The sequence below is a fragment of the Diabrotica undecimpunctata genome, chromosome 8 (assembly GCF_040954645.1).
Source record: "Diabrotica undecimpunctata isolate CICGRU chromosome 8, icDiaUnde3, whole genome shotgun sequence".
Classification (NCBI taxonomy): Eukaryota; Metazoa; Arthropoda; class Insecta; order Coleoptera; family Chrysomelidae; genus Diabrotica; species Diabrotica undecimpunctata.
In genome coordinates this window covers 142,205,985-142,219,425 of record NC_092810.1, presented here as the reverse complement: position 1 = coordinate 142,219,425, position 13,441 = coordinate 142,205,985, and the positions used below count along the sequence as shown (strand labels likewise).

Below are 13,441 nucleotides of genomic sequence, written 5' to 3'. Positions count from 1 at the left end.
TCACTTATATGGAACAGGACTGACGAGAACAATTCCAAAAAGAAAAGTGAACGATGTCAGAGTTTCACTATTTAACCGGCAGTATAAGTTGCATGATGTGAACGAGCCTTAAAAAAAAACTAAAAAATTTCGATGCTTCAAGCTTACCACTATGTCAAGATGAATTACACCAACATCTACTGCGAGCTCATTATATTTCAAATATTTGGACAAATGCTCATAAAAAAGTACCAACAGAATTGATTGTTGAAGAACATGGTTGGGAGTTTGAAGATGAAACATATAAATTCAAATGATTTAGTGGACCTCAGATGTCAGAATCAGTTCGAGAAGTAGTGATTGAAAATGAAGCAGATAATGAATGTGATATTATTGAAAGTGAAAGTGACGAAGATGATGAATGTGATGACATCAATGAGAGTGAGAAAAATGACGAAATTTTTAAAGTTTTTCTAAATTTTTTTTTCTTATCGGAAAATCGTTTGAATATTTTTGGAAAAAAATCATGGTATAACTGACAGAAAATCGAAAGGATTCTACAAATTAGATTTTACCTCAAAAAATTACGAAAATTTTCATTTACGGAAATTTTTTTGCAAAATTTTGAGGAAAACTCTACTTGACGCTTTTCAGAATAGTTACAGAAGTGAGCATACAAATTTTCAAATCAATCGGTTTAAAAATATCATAATAAAATCAGTTTGAAAATTGTTACCGAGACGTAAAATGCGCAGGCAAGTGGTACATTTGACCCCGTTTTATGGCTCTCTGTACCAACCCAGCTGTCCGCCCTTTTATATTTAGAGTTTTTAGGGGCTAAATAATGAGCCATGAAAATGGCGGACATATTACTTATCGTTAATTTTTCCCCAAAAAATTGCAACCTCACCCCTGTCCGCCACCCCTTATGTATCCACTCTCGCGTCCGCCCTTTGGGATTTCGTCTAGTTATACCAAGATCTTACTCTGGGCAAATGTTCAGCCATATTATCGATCGTTAATTTTTCCGAAAAAAATGACAACTTCATCCCTGTATAGCCACCCCCTGTACCACGAGGGGCGTCCGCCTGTAAGGCAAAGTCTTAACCCAGTTACAATGAATATATTCCAATAGAGAAATGTCATATTACTGATCAGTTCAAAATTTCGGCTCTATCTCTCCGACTATTAGGCAAGCTCCTCTTTCCTTTAAAGGAGACAGATAGTTGAACGATATTTTATACAATGTCTATCACCGGGTATGGATTTATTTTTGTCCAAGTTTTATATTGGTCCACTATTTCAAATGCAGTTCAAACAGACATATATTAAATTGTATGTTCCGTTTTAAATTGGTTCAATCTGTATGTATGTTTGTTAACTTAGAAAACTCAAAATAATAATAATTTTTTTTAGTTGCATATTTCCGCATTTTTAGGTGTGTTCTCGTCATAATGGAGCGCGGATATTGGTTGTAAGGGGAGAAAAAAATTTAAACACTTGTAATCTCATGAGGGAAGGTGGCAAATATGGTGCAAAAATGGATGCAGAATTTAACAAAGTTAAAGTGTTTTATGAAAATGAAAAACCAGCAGATGTTGTGGGTAAGATAACGCTATTAACATTAATTGTCGTTTATTTATATTAACTAGAAGGGACGAAAAAGCTGTACAACTTTATGCCCCCACTTGGTCAACTGAGATTGTGTTTGAAATAACTAAATTAGCAGTATTAAGATACCGAAAGGAAATTTAGGAACACTATGTGATCGCTAATATTCTTCGGCTAAGGACCCGGCGTAATGAGCAATTGAATAAATTGGTCTCCATCAGAAACAAAGATTTCACTCAAGTTTGGCCGTTTCCAGATTCCCGTGATCGCAGTTTTCGTAGATTGCCGAGATTGTCGTAGTGTAGATGCTCGCGTAAAAGTTGTGGATGGACTAATTTGTCATTTAAAATATACGTGGTTTCTTTTCGCTCTTATTGAATATTGTTCTGAAGCTATTTTCTTGTGGCATGTTAAAGTAATTACTATTTAAATGGGAATAAGCCACAATTAAAGGTTAAAATAAGTTTATTGACGTTTATTTTTTATTAGTGGAAATTGAAACGTCAATAAACTTACTTTAACCTTTAATTGTGGCTTATTCCCATTTAAACAGTAATTTCTTTTATCGAAGTTGGAATAAATTATGCAGGAACCACAAGCAACAACATAATAACCCAAAAACCGATGTACTGCATCATTTTAAAAGTAAATTCATTTTCAAATGTCCACATTGTTATATTGATTTAATTTTTTTAGATATGATCGATGAGGACAAAGCTGAAGAGGAATTGGATAATAATGATAACGGTGTCGGACCTTCTAAAAAGTGGAAAAGAACAGACCATAGCTTTTATCCGAATGAAAATGCGCAACCGGCAGAAAATCATACACATCAAGAGACTGAACCTGTGCCAAAAATAAGACATTCCAAAAGACATTTAAAAGAATGGAAAGAAAAAGTGGATGCCCTACGCAAAAAGTTAGAAGGTAAGAGTTACATGTAACTGATACCTGTAATCGATCCGATAGAGTATCAGCATTGAAGATAAAAAGTATTTGCAGAATATTTTCATAAATGTCCACGTCAAATGTCAAATAATATTTTATGTTATATGTTTAATTACGTGCTACGTCAAGTTGGTTTTCTGTCATCGTATTCTATTTGTTAAATCCTATCACGTGACACCTCGCATAGCCCTGTACGTTAAGTCGTTTGGGCTCCTTTGGCAAAGCGCCATGTTTTGTTTTCTATGTCGTCGTATTCTATTAATTAAAATTGATCACATGAAACCTCACACGTTACGATCGAACCAATATTTGATTTTTCAATACCACTGCATTATATTCGCTAAAAGATATCATATGACACCTCACACGTCTCGATAGGACTAATATCGGTGGAGATAAACGAATCCACACAGGAAAAAGAAGAAGAGCGATCCTGTGGCGACAAGTTCACAGCGACTATGATGTTATCGGTTCCGAAACTAACCAAGCAAGGTTCTGAACCGTACGCGTGATCATTTTAAATTCCGGGAAACTTATCACAACAAGAAAAAATTGCGAATTTGTAAAGAAAAAATAGTTAAAATAATTTAAGATCTAGAACTTTGTGTTAAATAAAACATTAATTAGATATTGATTTGCATTGTTTTTTCAGGAAATCGAAGAAAGCGAAGTATTTCCGCACTAGATGCTCACATTAAACACGGTGGTAATGCAATGAATACTTCTGATGTAGACGGAGAAAGTGAGAGTAGCGTCTCTAGTTTTGAGACGGAATTACTTCAGTGTTATGATGGAAAAATATTACTTTCGAGCAGTTTTCAACACAGCAACAGGTTTTGTAACAGCACGCAATATTTAGATCAAAGTAACCATATGGTTACCGAACATACGGTCGCTACAGACGGTTATTACTATTATATATTTTATTCAGATAATGATATAGTTAAGAATGATATACATGTTGTGTTTAATATTTATAAAACAACCTACGGATTTAAAAATGATACGAGTGGAAAAGAATGCATAAATCAAACAGTTTGCGAATTTCCGATACATTTAATGTCTAATGAGATAGTGATAGTTGAAGTGCCTACGAGAGACGGAATAGAACACGAAGACGATGATATAACATTTCTTACAAGTACTTGTAGACCGAGAATGGAGGTATATGTAATTTTTCCCATATTGGTGTTAATTTTCATAATGGTCTGTGCGTTTTTGTAAAGTGTTTCCGTAGATATTCGCTAGGCAACAATTTTGAAAACCCTTTAAAGTCACCAGTGATTAAAAATCGACTAGAAAAGTTATTGTTTTCTAAAGAGCCGATACCTACATGGTGGTATAAAGCCAGCTGCTCAACCTTTCATTTAATATTGAAATTATTCGAATGAGTTAATGGTTTTTTGAATTATGAACTAATCCTGCAAAATCGTCAAGTGACGTACTGCGAGATTTAGGCATATTTAAGCATTGGTTTTACTCCAATACAGTGAGTATGTCATGAATATTTATCGCCAAAAAAATATTTGTTCGTATTAATTACGTATTGTTATATCGTAGTATACATAAATAAGGCAAAGACTAAATATATTGAATTGACAGGGAGATCAAGAATAATACGTGAGAATGACAACAGTAGAAGGTAAAATACAAAAGTCTGAAGATGTAGAAATATTTTAATACCCGGGAGCGACGTTCACCAGGAAACCTAATACGTAGGAAGAAATGTAAAAGAGAATAATAGTTGGCAATCGTTGCGTCTTTACTCATGAACAAATTAATAAGATCCGTAAACTAATTTTCGAACAAATTCAGATTTTTGCTTTAATATATGCCTTCTAAGAATTGCAAGACAAAACAGACGTTGATAAAGATGTTAATAGAGACATGGGGAATCTAAAAATTGCATTCCACGACATATCTCCTCCACTAAGCAAAAATTCTTAGCGAATTTGGTTTCTAGTACTCTTACAGAGTATATCGAAATAAAAGGAAAAGACAGTTAAGTTTTGATTTCACGTACAGTACGTCTGTGTATCCGCTTATACGTATTTCAACCTAATAGGGATCATCAGAGACGGCTATTCACAGTTGCTCTGAAAGTGAAAATAAATCTTTTCTGTCTTAGGAAGCAACTCTAACATGGCTTCGTATAGACGCAAATAGCGACATCTGAAGCTAAGGGTCAGCAAGTGGGGGATTGCTTATACCGGCAATCATTCGGAAAAAAGAACACTAATTGGGGTAATTGGAAGAAAATAAAAAAGGTAGACTTAAAACAATGTTGAAAAGATGTAGAACTTAAACTCACAAACTTAAAAAATAAAGATAAAAAGCATAGAAGATTGGAAAACTATAATCCAATAATCGATGGCTTGAATTATTATCACCATCTTAGGCTTTATAGCACATTGTTGGTCTTGTCCAGTTCCAGGATCAGTTTCTAGTGATGCTTATTTTTGACTTGGTTTTCCAGAATCGCACTTCTAACGTTCTTAGTTTTTTTTTCCACGTAGACTTTATGATATGGTACATAATATCTTCTGGTAATGTTGGTCAATTAAAAATAAATTACAGATTAACACTTCTCTATACCTGAAGCGGCTGATGCTATTAGAACGCATTGAAAAGTGTATTAACGCTTCCCTCAAATCGCTTCTTTAGGAAACAGCAACTTAATTGTTTCCAGTTCTCCGTTAAGCACTATTGAATAAACGTACTCTACTATTAAAGTAAACGTGTTACTTGGTATTCTGCACTAAATTTTCTTAACAGAGTGATATTCACGTTTTTTTTTTATTTTGATTTAAGATTTAACAAGGTTAGATTATTTGTATTAGCGTACTAATTTGCAAAACGTACTGTTTAATAAAATGTTTTGTGATATTTTATATTCGTTGTAAAAAGGTTAGACATAAAAATACAGGGTGCGCTATTTGCAGAGATAATTTTTTGGAGGTAAATTGAGTTCTTTGGATATTATATAAACACCTACGATCTCCTGATTGCCACTCTAAATAGAAGAACTCACCTCAGTGATATTGTAATTGAGCATGAATTTAATTAAAATGTTAAAATTTTAGATATTGTTGATCTTTAAATTAATTTCAGTGTACGTTGTTGTGTGTTGTTTATAAAAAAATGCACAGGGTATTTAATAGAACACAATAGATTTGAACATGTAACGTCTTCTGATCGATTTTACAAACGTTCATATATGTGATTTGAATTTTACAGTTGATTAATTGAGCTTCAAAAACATTTTTATTTTTGACATTTTATGTGAACACTGGTATAAAAATTCCGATGAAGAAGGAAGAAGAAGAAAATAATAGATAACAGAGGAATCAATTTTATTTTTTTAGCTGTCTGTCTTCTTTTATGAATGTTGGCAATCACATATATAAATTCTTTTCTATTTCTCGCAACGCCCACTAGTTTTCCAATGGTTTTAGCCCAGCTCATTGCCTTATGTATCTTGTCCAACAATCTATCCTATGCCCACTCCTTTCGTACCGTCCATTTTACCACGTAGCATTAACTGCAATAGATTTGATTTTTTAGTTCTCGTGATATGAATTTATATGAATATAGTACGTAATTTTTTGTCTTGATTTTTGTAAACATTTCTCTAACCTTGTTCATGCTTCTTACTAGATTTTTTGGTAACACGGCCCTTTTTTGTTTATATCTAACTGTTAAACAATCAGTGCATTACATCATAGCTTTCTTAGGATTGCCTATAAAATTTTGCTTTCCAATTGTTTAATTGATCACTTGTTTTTGTATACAGATAAAAAGTGTACTCATTGTAACGGTATATTATCTTTGATGTCTGGCCTTTAACTTAGTGCCATTAACTTAAGGGAAAAAAAATTATCTTTGGTGTCGTAGTCTAGAATTGATTCTGACGTACATTTCGTCTGCAACTTCGGAAAATGTTATCAAAGGAGATGCGGGAGCAGACAGAACTTTCTGTTACTCCTGTCACTATCGCTGTCAGAACCAGAAGAAATTACGCCTGCACCTTTGATAATATGTACCGCAGTTGTAGACGAAGCAATTCCAAACCATAGCCAGTAAACCCCGAATACAAAGTACCATTACAAAACACCGATGAAAGTCTGCATAACTCTTTGATACGACGCATTTATGGGGGGATTTGAAAACGTGTGTTGTTATTGTTTCCCCTAACGATGGCTATACTGCCCTAGACATCCCATCTGGATTAACTGCTTCATCTTTTTTATTTTGGTTGTAGTTTTTTGGTAATTTCTTCGTTTGATATTTTGGCCGACGTTGCGATTACTGTTTTCTTTAGTTCTACTGATTTTCTGTCATAATTTTTGTTCACGAAATGGTTTATTTCTTTCAACGCATTTTTGCATCATTTTCCTGCAGTACTATTCTGTTATTTGCTTTCTCTGCTCTGAGTTTTGATTATTTTATGTCTTCCTATCACTCACTCTCTTTGAGTGAGTGATATGCATATAACATTAATAAAACGTTAATCTTTCAATACGTCAACATTTATTATGCAATATTAAATGAGCGTTTGTGTAATCGGTTTTTGAAGTGATTATTATGCATTATTAATTACTAAAGTTTTTGTAATTCTCTACCAACTTCATTGCTAGTGGCACATATTATATTTCTAGTCATTACAGATGATATAGAATCAGTGGTTGTATTTTACTCGTTTTTAGATATACGTTGAATTTAAAGTTACCGTTGAAGCTACAATCTATTGCAAATAATAGCAAAAGGAATTCATAACATCGTTTAATTTTTTTACATCACGAACTACTGATATATACCACATGCCTCGTCCTTAAAATATTTATTTCGCTAAGAAGAAATGTTCAGTCAATAAAAGAAAAGAATATTAAAAGAGAAAATGCGAGACTCTAATGAAATACTAAAATTTTTTTTTATCAATTTCCATTCAATCTTCATACCAAACACCGTATTTCCGGAGAGACATTCTTTGACTCTTGGACGCTATTCAAAGCATGTAGGAGCAGTAATTGTAAATTATTTAAAAAATGTTATTCCGACATGAAGAAATGATGTTTTTTTTTTGTTATATATTGCAATCAAGTATCTTCAACGAATTAAAGACTTATATAAGTAGGCACTAATAGTACAAGAACCTTTATCGGACATAAACGTGTTAAAATTTTTAATCCCCGTTAAAGAAACATCGTTTAAACATGTGTTTCACTTTAATAATGTCGTTTTAGATTTACTTCCTTTAACTTCGTAAAACATTAACTAATAAATATGTCAGAAAGATGCCTCTGTATATGACGCTCTGATGATACCTAAAAAGGTTGAAATACGTATAATCGGATGGCAGATGCCTTGCATTGAAATTAAATCTAAAACCGTCTTTCTGTTTTATTTCTTAACTCGGTTTCGAGTACTAGAAACTAAATTCACTAAGAATTTTGCCGTGATGAATATGTAGAATGCAAATTGAAGATTCCCTTGCCGACTAATTTATCAATATATCTGCTTTGCAAGTTGTAGAAAGCACAGTGTTAAAAATTTGAATTTAGTTTCTCTAAGTAGGAAATCTCAGGATTTCTAATGTAATAAAGATGTATTTATTAGTGATATTTACGCTGTTTTTGGATTGTCGTCTTAAACGCTCTTCTTCGTCTTTCTACTTTCTGTATAGATTTGAACCTGTTCTATCTTTGGTTGCCTTGTTATGGGATTTTAGCATTCAAGTACTTCTTCAGCAGTTTGGTGAATTGGTATTTTTACGTGTGTGTGTTCTAATTATTTTACAAATCTACCTACAAGTCCTGGACTTTGTATTTCAATGATTTACATGATTTGCCTGAAACCTTGTTGTTCATCCAAAAATTATAAGCAATACAATTATAATCGAAATTAACATTCTGAATTCCCTAAACAAAATTTCATAAATTTCTTATATTTCAGTTAAAAAATATTGTCCAGTAAAGGTTCTAAGTAATGTAAACATTAATAAAACATGTGATATTATTAGTTGTAAAGTTTATTTGCAATTAGTTGCTGTTTATAATGAATATTTGGCAGAAACCCTAATTAATAATAACTCGATATTGATATGGTTTTAAAGTATTTTGCTCCATTAGTTTTTACTCAGTATTGGACCAGTGTCGATAACAGGTTTGTTATGACTTTACAAAGTGTTTATTACTGTTATAGTTCTGTAGGATAGCTGCTACTCTAGTTTAAAAAGTCAGTTCTAATTTTGTTGCGGTTAACGTATACCGCGCATACCAATGGTGTCAGGTGAAATTTCACTAGATCTTTACAATTTTACAACCTAGTCAGATGGGTTTTTTAACAGCTGCGATTAATAAAGCAATACGACTGAGTGGAGCTGCTAAAATTCATAGTTCGGTTAACGTGACAACAAAATTGATAACTCAACAAAAGAGGGTAGGAAAACTAAACCACGATCAAAAATAAGGTATGGATCAAGTACAGGAAAATCTGACCAAAAATACTTGAAGAGTATTCGGAAAATTAAATTAGTGATAACACAATACATAATGACAGTATTCACAGGGACCATAAATGTGGGCTTTTACAGCAAAAGCAATCCATAGACTCCACCTTACACAACGAAATATGGAGAGAACAATTTTAAATACAGACTAAAAATCAGAAATTTATATATATATTTAGGGATTCTACAGTATTCACTGCCTTCCCTCGCTCAACCGTTTCCATCTCTCTCTGTTGTTCCATTCTCCATCGTTTAGTCCTCTCTTACTCATGGCGTCGTCTACTTCGTTCCTCCAGGATTTTCGGGGTCGTCCTCTTTTCCTCCTTCCTATGGGGCTCCATTCGGTTATTTTCTTTATCCATCTGCTGTCGCTAGTTCTTCTTACATGTCCATACCACTTTAGTCTTTTTTGTTCTATATATGTTAGTATGTCTGTTTCTATTGATGTTCTTTGCTTTATTTCGTCATTACTTCTCCTATCCATTCTTGTTACTCTGCAGCATCTTCGCAGGCATTCCATCTCTGTTGCTACTATCTTACTGCTGGTTTTCTTGTTTATGATCCAATTTTCAGCCCCATATGTCATAATACTTCGCACTAATGTTTTATAAATCTGCGTTTTTGTCTTTAGTCTTGTCAAATCAGAAATTTAAGATGTATTAAAGATTAGATAATAAACAGACGAAGCTGTCAGCTAGCAAGAATGTTTAATACTAGATGGCATAGGAAAACATCACGATGGAAGTCCTGTAGACAAAAACAGAAAACGAAGCCGACCGATCACAAGACGATACGATAATATCAGGAAAACACAAAATAAAAAAAATTAATGGACGCAGTACAAAGCCGAAGTACAGTTCCGGCAAAAAAGAATCTTTACATTGCCAAATAATTCACTAAGTTCGAAGAAAAATTGCAGGCTTTATGTATGCGCTTTTTTAGCATTTGAGGGGAGAGGGCGACGGCGGCTATCTGTTTCTTTAGTTTATTGTGCGTGTTTGTACTGTACACAGTTGGCTTTATGCGAGTATGCAGTGTTAAACTTCTGTTTATTCTCAGTAAAGTTTGGGATCGTTAAATTTTAAATTGAAGTGAAAAATATGGGTCGAAAGAAACTCACACAACAGGAGACAGTTCGTGCTCTAACGTTATTTGGGAAAGGGGACTCTGTAATTACCGTAGCACGTGATATTGGTGTTAGAGAGACCATATATCAATTGAAACAGTCGGCTGCGTCGTTGCCTTCAGGGACTGTCACGGAAAGAAAACCTGGTTCTGGATCTTCTAAAAAAACATCATCTAGAACTGACACCATTATCAGGCATGAAGTAATATTGAACCCTTTCATAACTACCTCAGAATTTAAAAATAAACATCCTGATTTTCTTCAGAACGTTTCTACAAGAACGATTCGTCACCGGCTTCAGAAAGATTTAGCACTACCAAGTCGACTTGCTGCAAATAAGCCTTTGCTTACAAAAGCAATGAAGAAAAAAAGATTAGATTTTTGTAAAAGGTATCAGCATTGGACAGCTGAACAATGGAATAAGTCATGTTCAGTGGCGAAAGTACGTTCAGGTTAGTAAGAGGAAACTCCAAATTTGTTCGTCGTCCACACGCCGCGTCAAGGTACGATCCAAAGTTCACAGTTAAAACCGTCAAACATCCTGACAGTGTAGGGAGCGTTTAGTGGAAATAAACGAAGGCAGGGTTGTATTTCTTTCTTATTTGTTACACTATGTGAGTGTTCTAGAACAACATTTATTGAACTTGTGGGAAATTCACGAATGTGACTTATGTATGTACGATGGTGCCCTGTTCACAAGGCTAAGACAGTGTCAAAGTTCATGAATGATCACCATATCAACGTATTGGAATGGCCAGGTCTCGCCCGACTTAATCTCATCGAGAACGCCTGGAATATGATGAAAAATAAGGTTCAAAAGTGTCGACCGAGCAACATAAATTAGCTGAAAGACTAGTTGTGGAAGTATGTATGGAAGAAGAATATTTCTTAAACCTTGCTCAATCCATACCCAAGAGAATCCAGCTTGTCATCGACTACAAGGGTGATATGACAAAGTATTAATTTGTAAAATGAAAACAACAATTATCCTGATTGATGTGTTTTATTCACTGTGTAAAGATTATTTTGCCGGTACTGTAGATGGAAACAGGTGGAGAAGATGTACGTTCAAAGAAGGACTGAGGAACACACGGGATAAAGAAAGGATTTAGAAGCGTGTAGTGAAGGACTACGACAGCCAGTTTCAAAAGCACGGCGATCGATGTTATAAAGCAAATATGTCCATTTTTCTTTACAATGAGAGTAGAAATACGCTGGCGATGAACAGTAATAATTATCTGACAACACCGCTCAATAGAATGGAAGCAAAATAAGCATACCTGTTTTTTGGTGGTTCAAGGTCGCGGCTCAAATGGTGTAGAATAGTATAGGTTAGAAAGTATCTAAATCCATTCTATCCTTACTGTTACTAAAACTTCCAGGTTATTTGGACCGTTTTCTTGTCGTCTTTCGTGAGAATTTAAAGTCTGTCATCTGTCTATATTTTCTAAAGGAACCTTTTAGAAAACAATTATGTTAAATATATATATATATATATATATATATATATATATATATATATATATATATATATATATATATATATTAATTTTTATTGATTCCTACATTCTTTAAGAGCATATCCATATCTAGAAAACAAGTAATTCTAATGATTGTATTTTTATATTTTTACGTTATTGTTAAAAATTTAATGTTTAAATTCTATGATTAATTTGTATCTGTGATCTTTAGTAGTGTAAGTGTATATTGTTAAAGTATTATAAATATATAAATAATTCTTGAAGTAAAAAGTATATTTGAAAATATTGTATTTTTATTTGAAAATCAAAATCAACTTTCGCTTTTTTTGCTTAATAAAAATCGATCTTACGCTGGCCAAAAAAAGCGTAAAAGCTGACCATACCATACTAAAATTTGGCGTTCAATTTCTGGTAGAACATAAACCAAAGAAAAACAGTACCTATCCACAATAGATTATTCTTTATTAAATAATAAGCTTTTTCTTCTTCTTTTTATTTAGACATGACTATCTGTTTTCCAATGTAGCCCCAGTAAGTTGTCATTCCATCGTTTTCGTGGTCTTCCTACTGATCGTCTTCCCATTGGGGAACCGTCTCTTGTCATCTTTACTACTCTATTTGTTGTCATTCGGCTTATATCATCGTTCCATTCTACTCTTTTATTTCTTACCCAGTTCTTGATGTTCTCCACCTTGCATCTACGTCGTATATCTGTACTTCTAGCTCTGCCCCATAGTGTCTTACCATCAATTTTTCTAAATGTTTTCATCTCTGCTGTTTCTTACATCCTTAAAAATAATAAGCTTTGAAGATTAATTGGCGCGATATACTGACATGATGTTGTGGAGGAAATCTGGTGTTCATGTTCTCAATTATTATTGAATCTGGAAAACGACATAGCCCTACCAGACAAACGAGTTAATTTCCTTTAAAAATTTGGATAACTGTAGATATACACAAACTAGTAAAACGTAAAAATCAGTATGGCAGATGTACAAGATAAAGTTAACTTCCTGACTCATACACAATTTTTTAATAATTTATTGAGTATTAAAATAGCTAAAATTAATTACAACAGAAGTTAAGAGTTTCCTTACCGATCTACATTTTCGGGTGAACATCAATGGTATAGTCATAGTGACAAAAAATTAGTAATAAGTGGCGTTCTTCAGGGATCAGCACTCGGTTCTATCTTACTTAACATGTACACTTCTGATCTCCGTTCTGTTTCCTCTAGTGTTTTATTTTTTGAAATAATATCTAAGATTTTGATAAGATGTGTTTATGTGATGCACTACGTGGATTTTACCACTGAATATTTCTATCTTACATATTGGACATACACACAACAGAGTTATTGCATTGCTACAAAACGGAAGAAGTCAAGTTTATTTATCCAAAACGTATATATTCCGAGAACTACAGTACGGAGAGCTTTTCATCGTTTCATAGAGACTGGTACATACTCACGTCGACCTGATTTCGGTCGTAGAACAGTTACCTCCCAAAAAGATCATCGATTTATTGTGATGGAACTTTTAAGAAATCACCATTCCTGTGCAATTGCTGCAAGAAACCATCTGCAGGAGGTTCGAAATGTGAATGTAAGTGAAAGAACGGGTAGAAGAGGTCTTAATGAAAGAGGACTAATGGCAAGAAGGCCGGCTATTGTTCCCGACTTATAACCCAGACACTATAGGAATCGATTAATTTTTGCTCGACAACGTCAACACTGGGATATACAGAATTCTCTGTACTGATAAATCGCGGTTCTGTTTGAAGTCTGGC

General features: G+C 33.6%; 1 protein-coding gene across 3 annotated transcripts in view; it reads left to right on the top strand.

Annotated features, from left to right (window-relative positions):
• LOC140448139 (uncharacterized) overlaps positions 1-11,858 on the top strand; it is a 45,530-nt gene extending 33,672 nt beyond the window's left edge. For all 3 annotated transcript variants that reach the window (XM_072541225.1, XM_072541226.1, XM_072541227.1), the window contains exons 4-6: positions 1,418-1,583; positions 2,287-2,517; positions 3,191-11,858. In XM_072541225.1, the coding sequence (XP_072397326.1) occupies positions 1,418-1,583; positions 2,287-2,517; positions 3,191-3,762 (969 nt within the window). In that variant the 3' untranslated portion in view covers positions 3,763-11,858. The remainder of the gene's footprint in view (positions 1-1,417; positions 1,584-2,286; positions 2,518-3,190) is intronic.
• Positions 11,859-13,441: the final 1,583 nt, after the last annotated feature.